Source organism: Uranotaenia lowii, chromosome 3, assembly GCF_029784155.1.
Source record: "Uranotaenia lowii strain MFRU-FL chromosome 3, ASM2978415v1, whole genome shotgun sequence".
Lineage (NCBI taxonomy): Eukaryota > Metazoa > Arthropoda > Insecta > Diptera > Culicidae > Uranotaenia > Uranotaenia lowii.
In genome coordinates, this window is record NC_073693.1 from 99020965 (window position 1) to 99047937 (window position 26973).

At 39.9% G+C, this 26973-nt stretch overlaps 3 protein-coding genes across 5 annotated transcripts in view; 1 reads left to right on the forward strand and 2 right to left on the reverse strand.

Annotated features, from left to right (window-relative positions):
* The window catches only part of LOC129751681 (uncharacterized), a 113404-nt gene extending 101858 nt beyond the window's left edge, over nt 1-11546 (reverse strand). For both annotated transcript variants that reach the window (XM_055747338.1, XM_055747337.1), the window contains exon 1: nt 11265-11546. The gene's annotated coding sequence lies outside the window, so the exon portion shown is untranslated. The remainder of the gene's footprint in view (nt 1-11264) is intronic.
* Nucleotides 11547-12894: 1348 nt separating this feature from the next.
* Nucleotides 12895-13989, forward strand: LOC129755376 (fas-associated death domain protein). Its single transcript, XM_055751825.1, has 2 exons — nt 12895-13355; nt 13411-13989. The coding sequence occupies exons 1-2, from the start codon at nt 13004-13006 to the stop codon at nt 13878-13880; spliced, it is 822 nt and encodes a 273-aa protein (XP_055607800.1). The 5' UTR covers nt 12895-13003; the 3' UTR covers nt 13881-13989.
* On the reverse strand, nt 13928-24943 carry LOC129755377 (eukaryotic translation initiation factor 4E-like). 2 transcript variants are annotated; one of them, XM_055751827.1, is made up of 4 exons: nt 24604-24943; nt 22996-23355; nt 22834-22921; nt 13928-14903 (listed from the first exon to the last, which is right to left on the reverse strand). In XM_055751827.1, the coding sequence occupies exons 1-4, from the start codon at nt 24631-24633 to the stop codon at nt 14746-14748; spliced, it is 636 nt and encodes a 211-aa protein (XP_055607802.1). In that variant the 5' UTR covers nt 24634-24943; the 3' UTR covers nt 13928-14745. The 2 variants fall into 2 exon arrangements, with proteins under 2 accessions (XP_055607802.1, XP_055607801.1); XM_055751826.1 differs by lacking the exon at nt 24604-24943 and adding an exon at nt 23437-23862.
* Nucleotides 24944-26973: the final 2030 nt, after the last annotated feature.

A 26973-nucleotide genomic window follows, 5' to 3' on the forward strand; every position in this document is an offset into this window, starting at 1 on the left:
GCCATTAGCCAGCTGAATAGAAACAAGTCGGCTGGGAAGGATGGCATCGCAGCTGAACTCATCAAAATTGGCCCGGGCAAGTTGGCCGATTGCCTACACTGATTGATAGTCCGGATCTGGGACATAGAACAGCTTCCGGAGGAGTGGAAGGAGGGGGTAATATGCCCCATCTACCAGAAGGGCGACAAATTGGACTGTGAGAACTACCGAGCGATCACTGTCCTCAATGCCGCCTACAAAGTGTTGTCCCGAATCCTACTTCGCCGCCTAACGCCACAAGCAAACAGATTCGTGGGAAGTCATCAGACCGGCTTCATGGAAGGACGGTCAACGACGAACATTCACATTAAGGCCCTACGCACCATCTATTCATCGACTTCAAAGCCGCATACGACACGATCGGCCGTGGCGAGCTATGGGAAATCATGGACGAGAACGGCTTTTCCGGGAAGCTGATCAGACTGATCAAGGCGACGATGGATGGAACGCAGTGCTGTGTGCGGATTTCGGGAGAATTGTCGAGTTCATTCGAATCGCGCAGAGAGCTTCGACAAGGTGATGGTCTATCCTGCACAGCGTTGCCAACCTTCCAGATTTTTCTGGAATCTTCCTGATTTTCATGTGTCATCCAGAAATACAGACCTCATGTTGTCTGGTCCAGACTTTTCATAAATTATCCAGATTTGTCCAGGAAATTTCTATAAGCCCAACGTTTTAATAAAAAAAATTCTTTTAAACCTCATAACGGCAAGACTGAATTTACTGTGAAGCAGAATACAGAAGTTATTTTGACAGCTAAATGGGTCTAAGCTTTCGGTTGTTCAAGCTTTCGTTCACATAAACTCAGACATTGATTATTTTCAAGGAATGAGTATGGATCCCTAGACTACTACAATGACGATTTGACGACCAAAAAAAAAACCCAATTTAATACACTTAACAGTGGATTGGAGCCTTTCTAACAGAGTTTAAATTATATTTGGAAATATATAAAATAATATAGAATATACATGATAGATTCCTTCCCTCTGAATCATATAAGTATGATTTCAGATATTCAAACACGAAAAATTCCAATCTCAATATAAAAAAATGATGCCTGATACGTTTTTTTGGGGAAAAGCGAACTGGTATGTAAGGAGCTCATTTTATGTATGGAAAGAATGGTATTTAAACAGTAGAATTTCCAAGATTTATAACACGCTGAAATGGTGCCGTGGTAGCAACCAGAACTTTCACGTTGCTGGTCACGGTTCGAATCTTACTGTTTTTTTATGCTTTTTTTTACTGAATAAGTAAAACCAACTACAATATTGATGGATAGCCGTGACGCGTGCCCTAGCATGATACCTTTTTTAGAGCTCAACCATGCATAGAGGAAAAATTCCCACAAAAGGAGGGGAAAGTAATATGACTATTAAATGATTAATCTCATTCTGTAAACTAAATCTGAAATCTTATTCTGATTCTAAAGTTTGAATTTTGAGTTACAACACTTAGTCTAATATTTGAATATAAGTTCCAATTTCAAATTCCAGGTTGATCTTTAATCCAAATTCTTAATCAGAATTCTAAATCTGAATTCTCAATCTGAATTCTGAATCTGAACTCTGAATTTGAATTCTAAATCTGTATTCTGAATCTGAATTCTGAATCTGAATTCTGAATCTGAATTCTGAATCTGAGTTCTGAATCTGAATTCTGAATCTGAATTCTGAATCTGAATTCTGAATTCTGAATCTGAATTCTGAATCTGAATTCTGAATCTGAATTCTGAATCTGAATTCTGAATCTAAATTCTGAATCTGAATTCTGAATCTGAATTCTGAATCTGAATTCTGAATCTGAATTCTGAATCTGAATTCTGAATCTGAATTCTGAATCTGAATTCTGAATCTGAATTCTGAATCGGAATTCTGAATCTGAATTCTGAATCTGAATTCTGAATCTGAATTCTGAATCTGAATTCTGAATCTGAATTCTGAATCTGAATTCTGAATCTGAATTCTGAATCTGAATTCTGAATCTGAATTCTGAATCTGAATTCTGAATCTGAATTCTGAATCTGAATTCTGAATCTGAATTCTGAATCTGAATTCTGAATCTGAATTCTGAATCTGAATTCTGAATTCTGAATCTGAATTCTGAATCTGAATTCTTAATCTTGTAAATCTCATTTTGATTGTTTTGCATCACACGGTTTTCAACATTGAAATTTCTTTCATCCAATTTTTTTTTATGATTTCGGATTTTACAACTTTTAATAGTATGGTTTTACCCCTAAAAGTATGCAGCAAACTTAATTTCAGAAAAATTGTGAAAAAAAGTTTTCACAAAACAAAATCGTGTTTTCATGCGTAATGATCTTTAAGTCATCGCAAATTTATCAAAAACTGTGCAAATTGGTATTCTTGGAGAAACAATTCCAGAATTGAAAATTGATAAAGTGAGGAGAAATTTTACGGATGATGAAAAGAGCGAAAGAACATTTTTGCAAGGAAAATTTATTAACGTACACCATACTTTACCTCGCAACATCCAGCTTCATCAATTTTTAATTCTGATATTCTTTCTCCATGAATCTAAATTTTTCACCGATATGCCGAAAATAAATTTACAAAAATTCTGAATCTGAATTCTGAATCTGAATTCTGAATCTGAATTCTGATTCTGAATTCTGATTCTGAATTCTGAATCTGAATTCTGAATCTGAATTCTGATTCTGAATTCTGAATCTGAATTCTGAATCTGAATTCTGAATCTGAATTCTGAATCTGAATTCTGAATCTGAATTCTGAATCTGAATTCTGAATCTGAATTCTGAATCTGAATTCTGAATCTGAATTCTGAATCTGAATTCTGAATCTGAATTCTGAATCTGAATTCTGAATCTGAATTCTGAATCTGAATTCTGAATCTGAATTCTGAATCTGAATTCTGAATCTGAATTCTGAATCTGAATTCTGAATCTGAATTCTGAATCTGAATTCTGAATCTGAATTCTGAATCTGAATTCTGAATCTGAATTCTGAATCTGAATTCTGAATCTGAATTCTGAATCTGAATTCTGAATCTGAATTCTGAATCTGAATTCTGAATCTGAATTCTGAATCTGAATTCTGAATCTGAATTCTGAATCTGAATTCTTAATCTGAATTCTGAATCTGAATTCTGAATCTAAATTCTGAATCTGAATATGAGTTCTGAATCTGAATTTTGAATTCTGAATTTTGAATCCTGAATTCTGATTCCTAAACCTGTATCCTGAATTTGAAAACTGAATCTGAATTCTGCATCTGAAATTGAATCTAAATTATGTATGAGTATGTAGAAATGAAAAAAAAAACATAAATTCATTCTTCAACACGAGTAAAAAAAAACGAGGGTCATAAGATCTTCATATAAATTCCCCCCCAACGCAGTTTCCTGTACGGCTCTGCATTTTGTTGACACCCGGCATGGCTTTAGACACTATAATTTCATAAATGAAATTATAATGTCTATAGGCATGGCGGACTCTGAAGGAAACGCCCATCCGCCATTTGCTGCATTGAAAAGCAAGAAGTGTAAGATATAAACACTGTTGCCGTATTTGCCCCAGCAGACTGAGAAACTGCCCAGACCACGGTGCGTCTTAGTAATGCCTTTTACCTATTTGAGTTTGAGCCGCTTTCAATCAAGCGTGCCGATGGTTTATTGGATAGCGCTTGCAACTTTGGATCTGAAGGGTTTTGGTTCAATTCTCGAGTTAATAAAAATATTATTTTTTTATTTTGATTATCTCCAATTTATAAATGATTGCTGGTGCTGCTGCTTCGAGGCGCCACTAGCAACTTTTTTTTATGCCATAATAAGTATGATATGTATTTGGTAAAGAAAACGGTTTCAACTATTTTGTTTTTTTCCCGTTTTTGAAAGGGTTGTGTAGAAAAAAAAATGCATTCTTTTGAGACTAAAATCATTTTAATTGTGCAGCCCAGTTTCGCAAAAACGTTCTTGACATTTTTAAAATGGCACATACAAATCCACGGACATCAACAGAACTCGTCGAGCTGAGTCGATAGGTACCTATAAAGGTATGTCTAAGACCCATAATTAATGATCTCTCAAATCGACCGATAACCAAACCTTTCTGTTAGAAAGGCAAAAAAAGGTCATCACCTACAAAGATAGCCATCCAGACTTTTCCAGACATTTTTTTCAAAATCTTCCAGACTTTTCTGAAAAACAGTTGGCATCCCTGATCCTGCATGATGTTCAACGTGGCGCTAGAGGGTGTTATTCGACGAGCGGTGGGCGAAATGCGGGGCACGATTTTCAACAGATCCAGTCAACTTATCTCCTTTGCCGATGACATTGATAGAGTCGGCAGATCATCTGCGGCGGTGGAGGAGATCTACCGCAAACTGAAACGCGAAGCAGGAAGGATTGGGTTGATGATTAACACGTCCAAGACGAAGTACATGCTGGCCTGCGGATCCGAGACCGACCGAACCCGAACCAGCCGAACAAGGTCACGATCGACGGCGACGAGCTGGAGATAGTCGAAGACTTTGCCTCCGCAGGCGAATTATCAGCGGAAGTCGTGCCTACTATGACTCCACAAGCAACTGCGGTCGAGAAGACTTAGCCCTCGCACGAAATATAAAGAGTGATACGGTCAAAATTTGGTCAAAATCAACTTGACGTATTTCTTTCAATTTTGCATTCAAAAAACCTTACACCCCTCATTTTGAAGGTGTGTGTGTGTGTGTGTGTGTGTGTGTGTGTGTGTGTGTGTGTGTGTGTGTGTGTGTGTGTGTGTGTGTGTGTGTGTGTGTGTGTGTGTGTGTGTGTGTGTGTGTGTGTGTGTGTGTGTGTGTGTGTGTGTGTGTGTGTGTGTGTGTGTGTGTGTGTGTGTGTGTGTGTGTGTGTGTGTGTGTGTGTGTGTGTGTGTGTGTGCGTGTGTGTGTGTGTGTGTGTGTGTGTGTGTGTGTGTGTGTGTGTGTGTGTGTGTGTGTGTGTGTGTAGAATGTTGCTCCTATTTTGATTTTGGAATTCACTCTTCAATTGTCAAAATGCCGTCCAAGGAAGAAGAGCATTTTTCTCGCGCAAAATGCCAAATCATCCGTTACAAATGTAATTAAAGTGTTTGGAGAACGTTTGTCGACAGCCAGGAAGTCTGGATCGGGGGGGGAAATCGAAAACCGGAAGCCTCTGAAACGACAAAGGGAGTTGCCGGTAGTTTCAAGCAAAACCCTAACCTCTCTCTCCCTGAGATGCCGCAAATAAGCTGGGTGTATCGTCTACAACCGTGCATCGAGCCAAAAAAAGAGCCGGACAATCGATTCACAAGAAGGTAGTGACTCCAAATCGCGATGATAAACAAAATACGAGCGCGATCCCGGAGGCTGTACACGACGATGCTGACGAAGTTTGACTGCGTGGTAATGGACGACGAAACCTACGTCAAAGCCGACTACAAGCAGCTTCCGGGACAGGAGTTTTGTACGGCGAAAGGAAGGGGAAAGGTAGCAAATATTTTCAAGCACATGAAACTTTCAAAGCTCTCGAAGAGATATATCTGGTTTGGCAAGTCATCTGTACCTGTGGCTTGAAAAGCAGCATTTTCATAGGTTCCGGGACTGTCAACCAAGAAATTTACGTGAAAGAGTGTTTGAATGAACGTCTGCTGCCTTTCCTGAAGAAACACGGTTGTTCCGTACTGTTTTGGCCGGATTTGGCATCTTGCCATTACGGTAAAAAGGCCATGGAGTGGTACGCCGCAAACAACGTGCAGGTGGTTCCCAAGGACAAGAACCCTCCCAATACGCCAGAGCTCCGCCCAATTGAGAAATACTGGGCTATTGTAAAGCGGAACCTAAAGAAGACCAAAAAAACTGCTAAGGACGAGCAGCAGTTCAAGGCAAACTGGCATTCTGCGGCGAAGAAGGTGGACAAGGTGGCTGTACAAAATCTGATGGCAGGGGTTAAGCGTAAGGCCCGCCAATTCGGATTTGGAAAAGCGGAAGCCTAACTGAATATTTTTCCTGAATTTTATACTAATTAAACTTGAAAAAGAAATTTAATTTGATTTTTTAAATAAACGATTCCACCGATTTACACGCGTTTTCCCTTGACCAAATTTTGACCGTATCACCCTTTAACCTGTACATGACACTCATTAGACCGATTGTTCTCTACGGGTTTGAGACAGAGATATTGCTCGAGGAGGACCTGCGCACACTCGGAATACTCGAGAGACGAGTGTTAAGAACGGAGTATGGAGGCGCAGAATGAACCACGAGCTCGCGCGACTCTACGGCGAACCCAGTATCCAGAAGATGGTGAAGGCTGGCCGGATATGCTGGGCAGAACATGTTGCGAGAATGCCGGACGACTGCCTGCAAAACAGGTGTTCGCTGCGAATCCGGTAGAAACGAGACGAACAGGGGGACAACGAGCGAGGTGGTAAGACCAAGTGGAGTGTGAACTGGCGAATGTGGATGCCCGAGGTATTGGAGAACAGTTGCCATGGACCAAGGGAATTGGAGGAAAATTGTTCATCAGGTTGTTTTCTTGTACCGTGGTTGAATTAAAGGGAATCTTTCGATTGCTTTGATTCAGTAGAATTATTCAAACAAGTAGGCTCACAAACAACACAAATTAGAAAGAAAAATTAATCAATGAAGAATCATAAACTATGGAGTTCATGATCCTGAATTCAAATAAGTATTAAATTTTGGTTCAATTTTTTAGATTCTTATTCAATTCTTGATAATAATTTTAATTAAATTTTCAATAGCTTCAATACGGATCGTGGTAATCCGAATTAGAATAAATTCTTGGCATTATTTTAAACACTTATTGTATTTCAATTCAATCGATGATTTTTTTTTTTTTTATGCGGCAGCTTTATGAGAAATCACACGGCCCTTTTGAGGCCAAAACTTCTCACCGCGGGGGAAAGCTGGGTAAATGAAATGGGTAGGATTTGGAGGAGACCGCAATACACCGGGCGAATTAGGAATGTGTCCCACTTAAACTCCGGTTGCTCTCTGACAAGTCAAACCCTGGCGAACCAGGACTGGGCTTGCCAATGAGCCGTATTACGAGCGAGGGTATTTTATATCGGTTGTATGATGTGGAAATGTGTAACACTGTGTCATGTGAAGTGAGCAACAAATAGTAGCTTTGGTTTGGTTTGTTTGCTGGATTCGTCGTGATATTAAGTAGTCTTGTGTCATCTGAAGTGAGCAACAAATAGTAGCCTTTGTAGGGCTGAGTTTTGTTGTCACAGTGAGTAATATTGTGCCATGTGTAGTGAGCAATGTTTGAATTTTGTTGTCACAGTGAGTAGTTTTGTGTCATGTGAAGTGAGCAACAAATTGTAGCCTTTGTAGGGCTGAGTTTTGTTTTCACAGTGAGTAATATTGTGTCATGTGAAGTGAGCAACAAATAGTAGCCTTTGTAGGGCTGAGTTTTGTTGTCACAGTGAGTAATATTGTGTCATGTGAAGTGAGCAATGTTTGAATTTTGTTGTCACACTGAGTAGTATTGTGTCGATTGTGTCATGTTAAGTGAGCAACAAATAGTAGCCTTTGTAGGGCTGAGGTTTGTTGTCACAATGAAAAGTATTGTATCGTGTGAAGTGAGCAACAAATAGTAGCCTTTGTAGGGCTGAGTTTTGTTGTCACGGTGAGTAATATTGTGTCATGTGAAGTGAGCAACAAATAGTAGCCTTTGTAGGGCTGAGGTTTGTTGTCACAGTGAATAGTGTTATGTTGGGCCCTACCTGTCACCTAACCTTACTCGATTCAAAAACTTTGAGCCCATGATAGTTTTCTCTTGAGATTAGCATAGATTGGCGTATAAAAATGAGTAAGTCTTTAGAGATTCAAAACAAATGCGTGGCTACTCTGTCATAATATTTACAACTTGGATACCATAAAACAGAATCTCCATTAAAAGGTATATAACTGCAGCAATTGTAAAAAAATCTACGTCAAACGAACAATAGAATATTTGATAAATGACCAAACAAGACCATACTACTAATGACAATGCTGTTTCTCTAAAGCCTCATCGCTAACTCTGAACATCTTCTCAGAGCAACTTCCCTCAATCTGTTTCGGTTGAAAGAAATAACACTCCTATTTTTAATTCCCAATAATATCTTCCTGCACTGCCTTTATATTATTATTATTATTTTTTTTTTTTTTTTTTTTTCAAGCGGCAGCTTTATGAGAAATCACACGGCCCTTTTGAGGCCAAAATTACTCACCGCGGGGGAAAGCTAGGTAAATGAAATGGGTAGGATTGGGAGGAGACCGCAATACACCGGGCGAATTAGGAATGTGTCCCACTTAAACTCCGGTTGCTCTCTGACAAGTCAAACCCTGGCGAACCAGGACTGGGCTTGCCAATGAGCCGTATTACGAGCGAGGGTATTTTATATCGGTTGTATGATGTGGAAATGTGTAACACTGTGTCATGTGAAGTGAGCAACAAATAGTAGCTTTGGTTTGGTTTGTTTGCTGGATTCGTCGTGATATTAAGTAGTCTTGTGTCATCTGAAGTGAGCAACAAATAGTAGCCTTTGTAGGGCTGAGTTTTGTTGTCAAGGTGAGTAATATTGTGTCATGTGAAGTGAGCAACAAATAGTAGCCTTTGTAGGGCTGAGTTTTGTTGTCACAGTGAGTAGTATTGTGTCATCTGAAGTGCGCAATGTTTGAATTTTGTTGTCCAGTGAGTAGTATTGTGTCATGTGAAGTGAGCAACAAATAGTAGCCTTTGTAGGGCTGAGTTTTGTTGTCACAGTGAGTAATATTGTGTCATGTGAAGTGAGCAACAAATAGTAGCCTTTGTAGGGCTGAGGTTTGTTGTCACAGTGAATAGTGTTATGTTGGGTCCTACCTATCACCTATCCTTACTCGATTCAAAAACTTTGAGCCCATGATAGTATTCTCTTGAGATTAGCATAGATTGGCGTATAAAAATATTTACAAATGAGTAAGTCTTAAGAGATTCAGAACAAATGCGTGGCTACTCTGTAATTATATTAACAACTTGGAAACCATAAAACAGAATCTCCATTTAAAGGTGTTACTGCAGCAATTGTAAAACAATCTACGTTACACACACAATAAAATAATTGATAAATAACCAAACAAGACCATACTACTAATGACAATGCTGTTCCTCTAAAGCCTCATCGCTAACTCTGAACATCTTCTCAGAGCAACTTTCCTCAATCTGTTTCGGTTGAATTAAATAACACTCCTATTTTTAATTCCCAATATTATCTTCCTGGACTGCCTTTATATTATTGTTTTTCAAAATCGTAACATCTTTCTTCGACTACCTTAATTGAATTTCAAGCCTAACCGAACAATAGACAAATCTACCAAAAAGCGTTGAAACGAGAAAGAATTATTGTTAACAGGAAACTGTCCAAAAAGCATTCTGATCCAATGAGCCTCTAGTTCTTGTAAAATGATTGATTTAAGAATAAGCCTTCGAAATTCATAAACCGCAAATACACACTTACTAGAGCATTGGGGAGGCGAATACTACTACCTTTACAGCCTAGGGGACACATCTGAACCTACAGAATACCGGACCTGAAATATAAAACTTTATTAAACAAATTGTATGAAAAATTATATCAGGTCAAACAATCAATACTGATCGGACCATATTGAACACTGGTAAGACGTTTGTATAAAGCCGTGGGGCCAACACGTAGGTTCCGTTTCACTGGTATTCATCAGTGATCCGTTCGTGTTCGCAAGATCTGGTGTGATACTATCACTATTTGATTCTTTAAGATCTTGCGCGACAAGGCATACCCATTTATATCAAAGTGATATAAATGAGCCTCTTACCATGCCCACGGATCTTCCTGCACTGCCTTTATATTATTGTTTTTCAAAATCGTAACATCTTTCTTCGACTACCTTAATTGAATTTCAAGTCTAACCGAACAATAGACAAATCTACCAAAAAGCGTTGAAACGAGAAAGAATTATTGTTAACAGGAAACTGTCCAAAAAGCATTCTGATCCAATGAGCCTCTAGTTCTTGTAAAATGCTTGATTTAAGAATAAGCCTTCGAAATTCATAAACCGCAAATGCACACTTACTAGAGCATTGGGGAGACGAATACTACTACCTTTACCTTGCCTAGTAACACATTGAACAGTTATTAACTAGTGACCCATTACAGTCTAGGATACGGGAACACCTCTGAATCTACAGAATACCGGACCTGAAATATAAAACTTTATTAAACAAATTATATGAAAAATTATATCAGGTCAAACAATCATTACTGATCGGACCATATTGAACACTGGTAAGACGTTTGTTTAAAGCCGTGGGGCCAACACGTAGGTTCCGTTTCACTGGTGTTTATCAGTGATCCGTTCGTGTTCGCAAGATCTGGTGTGATACTCTCACTATTCGATTCTTTAAGATCTTGCGCGACAAGGCATACCCATTTATATCAAAGTGATATAAATGAGCCTCTTACCATGCCCACGGACTTATTGTATTTCAATTCAATCGATGATTTTCAATTATGATTTTTTTTCTATTGTGAATTTAAACGTTTAAAATTCGATTTAAAAATGAGAAATACAATTCTACCTTTTGAATTCAGAATAAATATTTTAAATACCTAAATAGCCTCAATTTATCAAAAATAAAAAAAAAATATTTTATAAAAATTCAGAATTTTGTTTAACAGAATACAAAATACTTTTAAATTTGTTGCATTTTTTTAAAGTTCATTTACTAATGTTTTAAAAAATTAATGAGTGATAGAGCGACAAAATTGCATTAAAAAATCCAAAAATTTAAATAAAACAGTTGTAACTTACCTTTTGGTTTAGTGTTGCTTTCACGTTCCAATAAATAAACAGTGCGTTTCATGGAAGCTCCCTCAGGACATCAACCTTAATTCTCCCCCCACACAAAAATCTGTTCCGGATTGCAGTTTCCCGAAAATCTCACAAAATACTCTTTTTACCCCAAGAGAATCCCACGCTTCCTATTACAGCAAATAAAATCTTTATACCGACAGTCGCACTCGGATCTGTTTGCCAGCTGTATGGGGTTGTAATTTTTACAATCATTACACTCAGAGGCGGTCTGCCAGCGCCATTAGCTGTGGACTTTAGCGTAAATATTTTTCACCATCCAGAAGCCAACCAAACACTCGCCCATCACCATTTCAGGCAGCAGCTCTTATCACTCTGAATATTATTTGCTCGGAAGATTACCTTTCTATTTGCTAGAAGCTACCGTTTCACCGTACAAGATCCTCACCCAAACACAGTATACGATATTCCCACGGCACAATTATGCGAACTCGGAAGCGTCAAACCCGTAACGGCACGGGGGAAATTTTTCCGTTTTAGCCCGACGATATTTTTATGCCATTTTGGTTTTATGCATTCGCGGCGCAAGAGATGCAAAAAAGGAGGTCCTCCTGCTGAACTGAATAGCGATTGCGATGACGGCGTAACTTTCACGCACACAAACCCTCCGCTCCCATCGAAGGTTCTCTCGTTTCTGAAACGCGAGCGCAACGAAAACAACGAAAACGGGAAAATTTGACGCGACTGCGATTTATTTTTGTTTTTATTTTCGCTTTTCCGCTTTGTGGTTCTCTTTCGCGAGCGCTGTACGCAGCCAGTTTCGTGGAGTTTTCGAGTTTTTTTTAACGAAACTCCAATTTACACTGAAAAAAGTTATCATCTACTTTTATGAATAAGATACCTTAAAAATTTAGAAAACGTCTTAAAAAATTCAAATTCAGATTTCACATATTGAAACAAATTATAGAGTCAAACTTTAAATGAAATTTCTGATTCCCGATTCAGGTTTAAGACTCAGATTTCAGACTCAGAACTCAGATTTTAGATTTCAGATTTAGATTCAGATTCAGATTTATGAATCAGATTTCAAATTTATTTACTTTTATGCCTGATAAACCTTAAAAATTTAGAAATCGTCGGAAATTTCAGTTTCCGATTTCACGTATTAATACACATTTCACAGTCATATTATAAATAAAATTTTCAGATGCAGGTTAAGGACTCAGATTTCAGATTCAGAACTCAGAATCCAGAGTTCAGATTTTACAGATTTGGATTCAATCAAATTCTAGAATCAGATTTCAAATTTAAATTTTAGATTCAGTTCTCAGATTTCAAACTTCAGATTTGAGAAAAGATTTCAGATTCATATTTCAGATTCGTATTTAAATTCAGATTTAAATTCAGATTTCAGTTTGAGATCTTAGATTCAGATTTCGGTTTCCGATAACACATTCAGATTTCGTATTCAGATTTCGGAATTGGATTCCAGATTCAGATTTCAGTTTCAGATTTCTGATACAGATACAAATTTCAGTTTCAGTTGTTGGGTTCAGATTCCTGTTTGAAATTTCGGATTCAGATTTCGAATATAGATTTCAGATTTAGATTTTAGATTCAGATTTCAGTACCCAGCTTTTAAATCCACATTTAAATTTCAGATTCAGATTTGAAATTCAGATTCAGAACTCCAGTTTTCAGATTCAGATTTCAAAATCAGGTTTAAATTCAGTTCCAGATTTTTAATTATAATAAAAGATTTAAATATCAGTTTCAGATTTGAGATGAGGAGTTTTGATTCTATTTTCAGATTTCATTTCCAGATTTTAAGTTAAAATTCAAATTTCTTACCTATGAAAAGAATCCAGTTTTAATCGTTATTCTAGGTGTTATTTTACGATTAATTAAATAGATATTTGTTTTGAGTGTTGGAATTTATGATTTTCATTAAACCGCAGCCACTTCTATCCGAGACGCGAACCATATTTAGTTTATTTCCGTCTGACACTGAGAAAGTGACGCATTAGTGACGCTTCAGGTTGTGGGAGTTTTCTTGGCTGTGTTTTTCTAACAGGATTTTCTCGCTTTCGTGATAACAAAAACGGCGGATATAACACGGTTACCAGTTTAAGGATCGTAGCATGGCCGCAAGCATCAGTTTGAAGGATCGAAGCATTTATGAGCAACTGTGCAAAGATTATCTAAATTTGAAAACGATTGCCAGTGGTATCTGTGATCGAGACAGTCTGATTGGAAAACTGAAAGATGATCTTAAACCGGAAGTTGGGTCGGTACGCCGAATTTCGAAGGTGGGGAATGCCGAAGACCTTTGGCGCTTGCTTGAAGGCAGAAATTTACTCAGTATGATTAAGTTTGAACTGTTCAAACGAATAGGTGCAATTTTGAACGATGTCGATTTTGACAAATTCCTGGAAATGTATAAACTGATACATCAAACGAATCGGGCTATGATCAGGCGCTTTTATTTGGAAGGTAAGGTATGATTTTAAGGTTTGACTCACCTATTTCTCAATTACTCTTTTTTTAGATCTTCGATACCGGGATAGGAGATCACTTCTAGAGCGTGAAATTGAGGCGGTGAAGTTAAATGAAAACCTTCCAGATCAGACGAAAACAAATGGTGTAAAGTTGAACGAGTTCATCCCCTCGAATCGCGTGCTTAGTAAACCAGCTGGAGTGCCATCAAGTACCAGTAGTTCAAGTTCGTCCAGCAAAAATAGTGAAAAATTCTGTCAAGCGATTCATGATCTGCTGGTCAGAGAAATTGGACGTGATTGGAATACACTCGGGCGTCATTTGGGACACAGTGTAGCCTCGCTGTATTCCATTGAAGAACGACACCCGAAAGACGTTAAGGCCCGAATCCTGGACATTGTTATCGAAGCTGAGAACGAAGCTGGCGATTGGAATCATTTTATCGTGCAACTTCTGCAAGCTTTGGAGGACAGCAGACGCAAAGACTTAAAACGGAAGATCGATAAGCTTTTGAGCCTGTGAATCAGCACGGGGATGTTTCTCAAAATTAATCGTACTATGAAATAGAGTTATTTTTAGAAAATAGCAAATGATATAATAAATCAATATGGTTTTTATAATAAGAAGTTAATCATACATAATTATTATAATCGTAAATTAGTCGATAATTCATTATAATAATTATTAAACAATGTTTTCAAACTCTTTTCTCCAGGTTCAAATCCAGAATTCCAAGATATACTTCTTGTTTAAATTTGTTGGTTGGTTGTTTTTTCGCTGCTACGGTTTCTACGCCCATTATCGCTTCGTATGTTTTCGTTTTACGCATCAAGGAGCAATCAAAACTTGAATCCTTCCTCTTCAGTTCTGCTTCCAAGCCGTTGGTTGTTGACATTGCTAGTCTCTTCCACTAGTTAAGAAGTAAGAAATCGAATTTGCTTCCGTGGTATGTCCGGAAAAATAAAACTTCTTTAGCCAGGAACCTTCTGTCGATCAGTTTTTCAAAACTCTACTGACGTGCTGATCGATGATTCCCGTAGTAATGAATTTGGGTTTGATATAAATAGGACTTGCCTTGCTACAACGAAACGAAAGGAACACACGTTCTCCGCTATTTTCTACCTGGCGCGCGTTCACTCGATTTTGCTTCCCGGAGGCAGGGCAGTTTTTCGCTTAACGTACGCTTATGTTTAGAGGTTCAATCAGAGGGAAAGAGGGAAGAGTCGCAAAATGTTCGCAAATCCAAACAATAAATATGATCCTTTTTCTCTGTTGTCCGCCGTCTTCCGTCTCTCGTCCCTCGCATCGGTTTTTTTTATATCTGTTGGTTGCCGTGAAGAGGATGTTGCTTCTTGATTTAAATTAGTTCGATTCGTTTTTCTTTCTTCTAGATGGTGTACAGAGCTTTAATGCTGGAACCGGATTTGCCCATCGTATCCTTATGCACGTGGTACACGATCGGCAGTTTAAGTCCAATGCGTTCCTTGAAGATGCGGCCTATCGAGTACATCGCGTCCCGGTTCATGACAGTGGAGGTCCAAATGGCTGTAAAGTAACAGAAGATAAGAATTTTAGTATGAGCTGGAATAAAGCCGCTATGATTGAAAGGTGTCATGTACACATTTAACTCTCTAGTAACCACATTTAAAAAGTGGGATGGAGCTCTATAACAAAATTTTACAAAGGTTTCGTCGATCAAGTAAGTAATCCTGAACATGGTCCTTCGAGCCGGATAGCGCAATTAATACCACAAGAACCGATACTTGGCCAGGTCTTGTGGAACATCATGCACGACGAGTTGTTGAGGATAAGAATGGTAATAAGAATAAGAATGTTAAACTCTCACAAGAACCATCCTCGGTCCCAAAAGCTCTCTTCTGACGAATTTAGATTATTTGAGATGATTCTCGAGTTGAAACGAGCTTCAACAAAAAAGGGTTCATTCTTCATTTTGTCAGCACAGGATGTTCTAGGCGAGAAAACATGCCTCCTGACATCCATGTGATTTATCTATAGGGTGGGACAAGACTACTCTTGCACGAGTGTGAGAATCAGTTTTTTCAATGTTTTGATTGCTACGTTCATGAGCGTCTCGACGTTGAAGTCGCCATTCATCGACGACATGCAACGTTCCATGTTATTTAAAAAATCACAATCAAAGCACCCTTTTATTTACGCTTTTTATTGCCCAGTATGGCAACACTATGAGTTCTCAATAATAAACAAACTTATTTGCGTCCCAAACATTCCTCCTAATAAGTTTCTATGGCTACATTTGGACGCCTAATACTGGACTCCGTGATGGCTTCGTGTTACGTCACAGTCGTTCATAAACAACTGTATGGATACAACGAACTAATACTACTGTTTTTGTTGTCCCCACCTATAGATCAACCACATAGTCCTGACATGAGGTGAGCCCCGTATTAAAAATATAGACGAGATTACCCACGACAAAAGTCGTAAAGTTAACAGCACTAGTCAACCAGTGAAGAAGACCAGATCTCGATCTGGTTGGAAAAAGGAACCACTCAAAACCGAGGCACAAGTAGTAATGGTCAGGCTTCCGGAGGCAGCATCAAATATAGTCTTATTCGAACCGAGCCACCGCACCGGCCCTGCTTGCAAAAGACTTCGGTAGCGGACTTGATATTTGGCCTGCCTTCGACCAGACCGAACTGAACGCCATGAGAAAATTTTTGGACTGTAGATTTTAAAACTCATGTTGTTCTTATGCGAAGCCGAAAAATCTAAAATAATTCACTGGAATGAATTCCTTGGATTTTAAACTATTGATTCTTATTATTAAGTTCTACTGATTTTGTCTATAGTTGAACATATTTGTACATTAAACTCGAGTGACTCGGAAAAATGCTGATGGCGTTCAGTTCGGTCTGGTCGAATCCCGACCATTTATCCAAACCAACCACAACCAATGTCGCGAAGCATAGGACAGAATAGCAGTTGAGAAGAGGCTGGACGGAGCTTTAGTAGACGAGTTAAACAAGAGATGGTACTCTACTTGGCTGTTTCCGCAGTTACTTAACTGACCATAAATTTATTTTTCGAACGGGTGACACCTTTTCCAACCTCCAGTGTGCCTTGAGGCAACCATCTAGGACCGAATATATTCCTAATTTATTTCAACGACGTATTCTCACTTCTCGACTGCTCTAACAAACTTTGTTATGCTGATGACCTAAAACTGTTTTACACCATAAACTACCACGACATAAATTTCCTGCAATGCCAGTTCAACCTCTTCGTTGATTGATGCGACAGTAACTGCCTGCCTTTAAACCGCAGCAAATGTGCAGTCTTCAGCTTTTCTCGTAAGCGGCAGTCTTTTATTGCATCTTGCGACTCGTCAAGTGAAAGGGATTGACTTGGAAATTGGTGTCGCGAGTTCGCTAGTACAAGCTACTAGTGGTAGTACCGGTAGAAATTTATTGAAATCTGATTTCATTTTTGGAACCGTCAAGTGAAAGGGTTTGATTTGTAGGTGGCGGGACGCAAGTTGAAATCGAAGTTAAACTAATATCTAGTGGAACTAAACCTTGTAGCTTGTATTAGCGAACTCGCGTCACCTACGTACGAAACCGGCTTTTCCGGGAAGCTGATCAGACTGATCAAGGCGACGATGGATTGAACGCAGTGTTGTGTGAGGATTTCGGGTGAATTGTCGAGTTTTCTGCCGGTAAACGCCTCAACTGAACAGGAACTGGCAGTAATTGAGTGCACTATTGCATCTGGTTTATCTCAGATGTGCTCTCTCGTTAACGCTAATGGCAGAATTCTCGACTTAATATCAGTGATTGAATTTTGCTGAGCATGAACGCTCAACGCTTTACTCGGAAGCAAAGGTTGCTTTGAGGCAGCGAAAACGACAAAACCGATAATGCATACGCTCTCACATGGCCCGCCTTCAAGAAGCAATATACATTCGAGGTAGCGAATCCAAAAAACCAAACGAATGGCTCTCACTCATCTCCTGTTACATTCTTGAGGGAACCGAATTCAAAAGGCAGAGCAAACCCGAGTGTCCTCGTTTGTGCCTGGATCGAATACCCGAGGTTTTTCTGCTATTGCTATTATTGCACAGCAACCGCACGCAGGCAGCTAGTTTTTTCGTTTCTTTTCCTCCCCCCTCCTTGCTCCATACGTTGCGGGCCTATGCAATGCAATAAGTTCGGTTGTTGTCGTTGTTGCCTCAACCTTTGCGGCGAGGTTGAAGATGTTCTCCTTAACGACCGCTATCGGCTTGAGTCCATCAAATTCAATAACGTAAATGAGTATGTGTGCCTCGTCTACTTCATGCATCATGTAGCGACCGAACGTTGAGAGAGTTCGTTCTGAGCAGCGAACGGATAGTGTCTCTCGGAGCAGATCCTCCTCATGGGGGGAGGTTTGAATGAATGTATATGTATCGTCTAAAGTATTACTATACGAGGCCTTAAAGTGTGTATTTTGAATGCCTCTGATGAGAAAATGGTTGAGGATTTCAATCACTGCTTAATATTCTTGAATAGACCAGATCTTGCAGAAATTGTAAACCCATCACACGCCATTTTAAACACCGATCGACATCATCACCATTCAATTTTATTAATTGACAATCCTTACGGAGCATGTAGTATGGAAACAGTTCACCCCGTATCCTGTGAATTAGATTTCATGCACTGTGATACCGATCGTGCGATAGAATCGTTAGCAGAAACAAATTGGATCTCTTCTTTTGCCAATCTGGATATCGACAGTGCTCTTTTCATATTCTATGACCATCTTTGGGGTATACTTCGTGAGTGCACCCCTCCTAGACGACCAAACCGACATAAGCCGTTTAAGCTCCCTTGGTGGAACTCGGAACTTCGTAGAAGCCGCAACTCAGTTCGGAAAGCCCGGAAACGTTACTTCAAGGATAAATCTGATTATAACAAGGCTATCCTATCTGGTTTAGAAGTTCACTACTCAACCCTGCGAAACACTGCCTTTAAACGATACATTTTAAACATCGAACGCAACGTAAAGCAAGATCCATCGAGTTTTTGGAAATTTATGAACAGCCGCCGCCTCAAAAATACGATTCCATTTTCTGTATCGTTTCATGGACGCATCTCGAGTAGCATCAGGGAATCGGCTGATTTATTTTAAGAATTCTTCAGCAGTGTTTATAGCTCGTCTAATCCTGATTGCGCTGATACCTATTTTCAAACTCTACCGTACTATGATGTCAGGCTCCCACAACCTCTATTTACCGATCAGGAAGTGTTAAACGTACTCAGTTCGCTCGATCCATCGAAAGGTCCAGGTCCAGATGGCATTCCATCGTCATTGGTTTCGAGATTAGCTGTATCTCTTGCAACACCGCTTTGTTTAATTTTCAACTGATCAATCTCAGAAGGTGTTTTTCCTAGCCATTGGAAAATTGCTTCTATATCGCCGATTTATAAGTCTGGGAATGCGCATCGTGTGGAGAACTACCGGCCGATTTCAATCCTCTGCTGTTTTTCAAAGGTGCTTGAAGTTTTGATGTACGAAAGGCTCTATTCAGCAGCTACTCCGATACTTGCCGAAGTCCAGCACGGGTTTATCCGGAAGAGATCAACGTTGACCAACTTGATGTGCTATGCCAGTGACCTGCATACTGCAACTGATAAAAAACTGCAAGTGGACTCAATATACGTCGACTTTGCCAAGGCCTTCGACAAAGTACCTCATATGGTCGTGATGGAGAGAATAAAACGCTATGGTTTCCCTGAATGGGTAAGCAAATGGTTGCACTCTTACCTGCTTAATCGTCAAGGCTTCGTAAATATCCGTGGAATTCACTCCACTATGTTTACTATGCCGTCTGGTGTCCCGCAAGGTAGTCACTTAGGACCACTTATTTTCGTGATTTTCATAAACGACTTAGCAACCGTCCTTCAATCGCCAAAACTACTGTTCGCAGATGATTTGAAAATCTACCGGATCGTTGACTCAAGAGTGGACTGCGCTGCGCTCCAAGAAGACATTAACAGACTTCTCGCATGGTGTGGAAACATGGAATGGAAGTAAACGCTGATAAGTGCAAGTGCATCAGCTTTTTTCGAACCAGAAACTCTTTGGTCTTCGATTACGCTTTTGGTGGCACTCCGCTGGAAAGAGTTGTCACAATTAGGGGTCTTGGTGTAACCTTTGATCAGAAACTCTCGTTTAATCAGCATATCGCAACAACAACAGCTAAACCCTTAGCTTTGTTTGGATTCATGCGACGAAATACTTTGAGCTTTGAGGACGCTCTCAAGACAGTGTTCTGCTCTTTGGTGCGAAGTGTCTTGGAGTATGCGGCACCAGTTTGGGCACCATATCACTCTTTCCATATCGAAAGAATCGAACGAATTCAGAGAAAATTTCTTCGTTACGCGTTGCGTCAACTGCCATGGCGAGACCCTGTAAGGCTACCACCCTACCCACAAAGGTGTGCTCTTTTGTCTATACCGTCTCTAGGCCAAAGAAGAACATATTTGCAGCGAATGTTTGTATACGATATCCTGACAAACGCTGTAGACTGTCCACAATTGTTCCAAAGCTTGAGTTTGCACGCCCCAGCCCGCCGTTTGCGTAATCAAACCACCCTTTGGCTTCCTAGAAGCAGAACAGTTTTTGGACAAAACCACCCGCTGAATCGATGTTGTCAAGTCTTCAACGATGTTTCACACTTGTTTGACTTCAATGTATCCAAATCAATGTTTAAATGTGCAATACGTAACGTTCCCTAGTTTTAACATAGTTTTAATTTAAACATAAGTTAATTTTAATATTCGGTCTGTATGGCAGCAGTCAAAGACTTTTTTTTTTTTTTTTGTCTTTATTTAAGAGGTTTTCAGCCACAGGCTGGTTCACCTCTGGAACGTCAGTCAAAGACTTAAATAAATAATAAATAATTTACATTGAGTTCTTTCGAACCACGCAGGGGGCTTTCACAAGGCGAGATGGTCTATCCTGCATGATGTTCAACGTGGCGCTAGAAGGTGTTATTCGACGAGCGGTGGGTGAAATGCGGGGCACGATTTTCAACAGATCCAGTTAACTTATCTGCTCTGCCGATGACATTGACATAGTCGGCAGATAATCTGTGGCTGTGGAGGAGATCCACCGTAAACTGAAACGCGAAACAGGAAGGATTGGATTGATGATTAATACGTCCAAGACGAAGTACATGCTGGCCTACGGATCCGAGACAGACCGAACCCGCTTGTCCAGTAATAACAAGGTCACGATCGACGGCGACGAGCTGGAGATAGCCGAAGACTTTGTCTATTTCGGCTCACTGGTGACCGCTGACAATGACACCAGCCGTGAGATCCGGCGGCGATATATCAGCGGAAGTCGTGCCTACTATGGACTCCACAAGCAACTGCGGTCGAGAAGACTTAGCCCTCGCACGAAGTGTAACCTGTATATGACGCTCATTAGATCGGTTGTTCTCTACGGATACGAGACATGGATATTGCTCGAGGAGGACCTGCGTACACTCGGAGTATTCGAGCGACGAGTGTTAAAGAACCATCTTTGGCGGCGTACAGGAGAACGGACTGTGGAGGCGAAGGATAAACCACGAGCTCGTGCGACTCGGCGAACCCAGTATTCAGAAGGTGGTGAAGGCTGGACGGATACGCTAGGCAGGACATGTTGCGAGAATGCCGGACAACTGTCCTGCAAAACAGGTGTTCGCTACGAATCCGGTAGGAACAAGACGAGCGGGGGCGCAACGAGCGAGGTGGTTAGACCAAGTGGAGCGTGATCTGGCGAACGTGGGGTGTCCGAGAAATTGGAGAACGGTCGCCATGGACCAAGTGAATTTTAGTAATTAAGTTCGTCAAGTTATGTCGTGAGACGGAAATCTATGTAAATAAAATAAAAATAAATAGTAACGTACGAAACCTTGCTTTCGACGTTTAGCCCGAGATTTTTGAAATTTAACTACCTATATCAGTTTGCTTATCCTACTGTTGTAATCATCGATGCGGACGGTTAACTTCGGATATAGAAATGTGATTTTTTCATTCGTTGGTGGACTGACTGAGAAAAAAATGAAGCGAATTATCTTGATCGTCAACGGAAACAGATGAGAAATTATCGTTTTTCTCACATTTATCGCTAAGTCTAACACAAGGAATAAACCAGTTATCTTTATCAGTTTTGCTCGATTTTCTCCCTTGGCCGCCTCATAGATATTGATACTCTTCAAGTCCGCAGACAAAGCAACACGTGCTTCTTTCAAATCGCAGATCGAATGGCCCACGCTACTGAAGGGTATTCCGTTTAGTGTACGACCCCGAGGATTTAGAAATCAGGATCTTCAATTGTACATTCCCATTCGAATGAACAATTGCGGAGCTAACAGCGCCCTCATCAATGCAACGAGATCTTCAACCGTTTTTCGGAGCATTTTGACTTCGACGTTTCGAGGGATGTTTTCCAAAGAAAAGTGATAGGAGCCTCGAGAACCCCATAGTTAGACATAAATGTTTTGATTTTAATTTTAAGTAATCATTTGAATGCATATGTGATCCGTTGATCAGAAATGAACAAAAATTGCGAGGGAGGATTCCCATAGTTTTCGATACGAAGCCTAGACATACAAGCGGATGAATATGCGGGCCATCACAGCCGTGGGACAGCTCAGAAAAAGAAAGAGATTGAATCAAACGAAAACTTGGCGAAAACCAGTCAGGCGCTTCATGAAGTACCACAACAGGTTCGGACACGTGAACGGCCTCTCGGCGTGGTAGGAAAACTTCGCCTCAAAAAGCACCATTGTATACGAATGAAGTTTCGAGGATGAGAGATGATCTTTGCTGTGGATCTCGTAAAGAAAGGAAGGAGAGATTTGCCAAGTCCGGATGCCCGTTTATATGGCCATGGTCTACACCAAGTTCACGTTCACAGGATTGTTTAATATTCGAGTTTTTGAAAGCAGAAATCTGATGTACGTAAAAACATTGCTTTTTCTACAACATCACTCAGATGCAAAGTTAATTTCTAGTTTTTATGCTGAAGCCTTCCTTATGCGAAACCCAGAGAGCGAAACATGATGTATTTTTTTCAAAACAGACGAATCATTACAGAAAAACAACTAAAGCATTACCTAAGCCAGACATAACTAAACCACGTGGAGTTAAAAGTGATTAACAATTTCTACTAAAGTATCGTTACCAGAATGACGTGACAGAATCTGTGAACAACGTTTCTCTAAACATAAATTGGCACTGGGCACAAAAAAAAACGAACAAAATTTTATTATACAGAGATTCGATAAGTTTTAGAACAGTTTCAGCCATCAATATCATACAATGAAAATTTGTTGAACTTAAGAGTCCGTATTTCCAAAACAGTGACTTTTAAGAAGTTAGCATAAGAGAATCTTATAAAACAATCAGTGTTACCTGAGAATGTGCTACATTTTGTGAAAGTTCAAACAACCACTTACCAATTTTATCCATCTTCTGGCGAACATTTACGACGGCACCGCAAATTTCTTCAGGATTATCGAAAGCCTCGCCAATCAGACACAATATCTGTAACGAATAAAACGGAAGGTTGTCCATTAGAGTTTTATAACCAATTCTTTAACCGTTGGTCGGAGCCTTACCGTATCCAGCCAATATTTGTCCAATTCGTGGCGCTGCTGCCGGGGCACGTTGATCACCCACCGGCCGCCGCGGAAGTTCTTCTCGTCTTCCCACATGGGGCGGATGCCCTGCTTGAACAGCGAATAATCGCACCCGGTCTTCAGATCCGACGGGCTCTTGATGTGGTTGTATAAGCTCCAGAAGTCTTCAACGGTACCGACGGTGGTTACCTCGTTCAGGTTGTCTCCCCACGACTTGTTCTTATCCGGTTCCTGATACCAGAGCGTCCACTGGAATTGCAGCGGATGCTTGATGAGGCATTCCGGATCGACGATGCCGTCCTGGTCGGTATGATTTTGCTCGGTGCTCTCCGGTTGTTGCTGGTTTTGGGAAGAAATTGGAAAGGGTTTTAATATCTTTTCATAATAAGTTAAATACGTTGTCTCGAGAAGGTCAACTACATCATAGATCGAATAAAGACGAGTGTCGCCGTAGTATTCGTCAACCGGTGCCCGGCTAGTTTCGTAGTCCTGATAGCTGGGGTACAGCTGTTTCCGGAAGCGATTGCGACTCAACATCATCGTTACGCCAATCAATCGTCCAGCGAATTTCCGTGAAACGTCAACAACCAGTCTTTTTAAGGTAAAATTTGAAATTTAGTCGGCCACCACCGATGTGGATCCCTTGGAAGGCAGTGCAGAAATTTCGAATTTTCCTGGTTCGATGGTGAATTTTTTTTCTGTTTCCGAACTTCGACAAGGTGAGGGTTCAAGTTTTGCGATCCGAGGTGCGGGTTCAAAATAGAAATTTGTAAAGAATTTTTTTGGTGATAGCTTTCTGCTGAGAAGCCGAACTTTTTTTCAAATACGTCACACTGTTCCAAAGGCCATAATTTGAATGACGTTTGAGGATTGATGATGATTTCATTGTTTGCTTTGATTCTATCTTGTTACTTTATTACAAAGTCAATGAACATAGGATGATTTTTCAACTTCAAAGTTGCATGGAGAGCGTAAGATCTTCAAGATAAGCAAAATGGAAAATGTGTTTTTTTTCTTCTGAAATATCTACAAAATTACTTTAGGTTTAAGAAAATTCAAGCATTCGCATTAGCTTTCTGGATGGATTAACAAATCAAAATCAAGCCTATTAAACAATTTTGCAGAATAGTGTAAAATTTTTAAAGTAGTTTTGTCTTTTTACTTACACAACACTAAATATTTAAAGTTTAAACCTTCCAACTGTTCTTAACGACTTTGAAAGTAGATAATGAACCAGATTTCAATTATCTTATTTGGTTTTATCATGTTATTGCTACTTTCCCAAAAAAAAAAGAAACTTCTTTCCAGCCACAATCTGGTAGCCCTATACCCGAGCCACCAAAAAGTGAAACCACGGGTTTTGAAAGCACCTTTCGGCAGCTTAACTCCAATGTGGTTGCACTGCACCAGACAGAGAGAGACACACACACATTATGCAAAAAAAACTGATAAAAGGATTCCCCATTTGTAAAAAAAATCAGCACAGCTATGCACTCGTGGCGATTTTGTTGTATTCTCAGCAAAAAGGAAGCAACCTTGAAGCGAAAATAGGCCAGTGTGTTGCAGTAAAAATCCAAGAGAACTTACCTCAACCTCCTCATTGGTTTTGCCAGCCATGATTGCAAATCGGCTTAGCTCGAGATGTCTACCCAGACACGTTGATCGAAACAGGGGACAGGGAAATTCGCTTTTCGGGGGCTTTTCGCTGGAAATCAGGTACACTTCCGTCGAATTTTGCTATAACCGGTTGCCGGATTACTTGACCGCACACTTTATCACTGGTAGAGCTCTAAATTTTCCTATAAAATGCCAGAAAATTACTAATTTGTGGCAGCTTAGACCGATGTCATATTTCGCTGTCACCGTTCTCGAGGAACGAAAGAAAGAGCGAACGAGAGTACCGATTAGTTTCACTTGACGAAAGTGACTGAGCGACTGATGAGAATTGAAATGGAAAAACTGAACGAACACGAGAAGCACGCGTGATTTGCCTGCTTTGGGTGCTGTTGAGCAGGCAGGACGGCAAACATTCCCTCATTTGTTCACTCCTTTACATGAGGTGCCTTAAAGGAATGATAGCTTCGTTCAATCGTTGGTTAAAATCGGTTTCAACTGGTTTCTGTCAACAGGTAGTTGTTCAATGAACCAATGTTTTGGTCGAAATTATATAGTCGAGTCGTTACTCAATGAAGCAAGTTGACTGATTCAGCTACACGCTCTTTTTTTTAAACTCAAAATTAAGTATGACCGAGGTTCAAAACATAGTTCGATTCTATGAACTTAAAGTTAAGTACCCTTTTTTCCTCCTTGCGATGGATCAAAACGGAGTTCGAACTGCGAACTCAAAATTGATCCCTTTTTTTTCCTTCGGCGAGGGATCAAAGCTGAGTTCGACCTTATGAACTAAAAATTGAACTCTCTTTGTTGGACTGAAAACACTTAGCGAGTTCAGTCCGAACCGGAACAGCAACCAACGAACACGTCGCAAAATTATGTCGCTCCGGAACAATTACCGGCAGATTATGAAGGAACTTCATAATGAAATGCATGTTCACCGTGTCAGCGTAAAATTCTGTACGTCATTGTCATCATATGGTGAGCGGCTTGGAATGTCCGGAAACTTCCGGATGTTGTTTACTTCCCGTGGGAAGTAATATCCGGAAGTTTTCTTTGACCGGGAATGTCAAAACTTTCCACCGCTCTGTAATTGCAATGCAATGTACCGGAACAGCAACATCCGGGTACAACAAATATTAATCATCCTTTAATTCCCTGAAAATCAGCTACCCTCGAAAAAAAGGATAAACTCGAGTTCGGCTGCCGAACTTAGTATTGAGTATGCCTATTAGAACTTAGTTTTGCTATTGCCCACCCAAGCAACCAGAATTCCCTTAAAAAGGTTCCATAGAAGCTTAATCAGCTCTCGTTTGTGTCTGAAGAGAATGCTAATCAGCCCAAAATTTAAGTTCTTAAAGCTACTTTCAAGTTCGTTTAGGTGGCTGAAGAGAACGCTATTCAGCTTCTAAGAGAATGTCAAGAAACTTCTACGCGCCGAAAAAAAAAATCCGATTGACAGATTGCTCTGACAACCACATGTCAGATTGCTAGGTTGCCGGTCTATCATGGTCTATCTCATTGATTTTAATTATATTGTTTTGATTACAAAAGCTGCTTACACGCCTAGAGAATTGAACCGCTGCTCTCTAGGTTGCAATGAAACTCACCAGCCTCTCGACCAATCCAGCAATAGCTAATTGCCACTGTAATGATTAGTATTTAAACTTAATGTCATTTGAGATGATTGAGTGGGTTGGTCAATGGAAGGTACCTTATTTCGTTCAAAGGACTTTCAGTACACAATATGAATCATAACAAAAATTCGCATCATCAAAATTTATTCGAATATCTTATTTAACATTTATAAGAAAAATTCGAAAAAATCTTGAATTCCATTTGTAAATATCAGTACAGATATAAACAAAACAAATACCATGACAAAAATTGACAGATATTTTTGACATGTCGCTTAGAATTCCCATATAGGTTCTTTAAACACCTTCAAGTATCTTAATGGTGCGCCTTAGAATGTTACGCGAACGTTATCGACCTTCTTGAAAAACATTTTTGACATGTCGCTTAGAATTCCCATAAAGGTTCTTTAAAACACCTTCAAGTATCTTAATGGTGCGCTTTAGAATGTTACGCGAACGTTATCGACCTTCTTGAAAAACATTTTTGACATGTCGCTTAGATTTCCCATATAGGTTCTGTAAAACACCTTCAAGTATCATAATGGTGCGTTTTGGAATGTTACGCGAACGTTATCGACCTTCTTGAAAGAAGTTCCATTGAAAGCGCCTAGAAGTTGCGTTATCGATAGTTTAACCTTTCAAAGGGCGATGGAAGTTCCTGAGTAACTTTTACGCGACAAGAGTCACCTAAAGTTCCCGTAAAACA

Excerpts from the sequence above, each read along its gene's own strand:
- LOC129755376 (XM_055751825.1), top strand. The coding sequence starts at position 13,004 with ATGGCCGCAAGCATCAGTTTGAAGGATCGAAGCATTTATGAGCAACTG. Across the intron at positions 13,356-13,410 it reads CAGGCGCTTTTATTTGGAAG|ATCTTCGATACCGGGATAGG; the intron begins GTAAGGTATGAT and ends CTCTTTTTTTAG.
- LOC129755377 (XM_055751826.1), bottom strand. The coding sequence starts at position 23,556 with ATGATGTTGAGTCGCAATCGCTTCCGGAAACAGCTGTACCCCAGCTAT. Across the intron at positions 22,922-22,995 it reads ACAAATATTGGCTGGATACG|ATATTGTGTCTGATTGGCGA; the intron begins GTAAGGCTCCGA and ends TATTCGTTACAG. Across the intron at positions 14,904-22,833 it reads CCAGAAGATGGATAAAATTG|CCATTTGGACCTCCACTGTC; the intron begins GTAAGTGGTTGT and ends GTTACTTTACAG.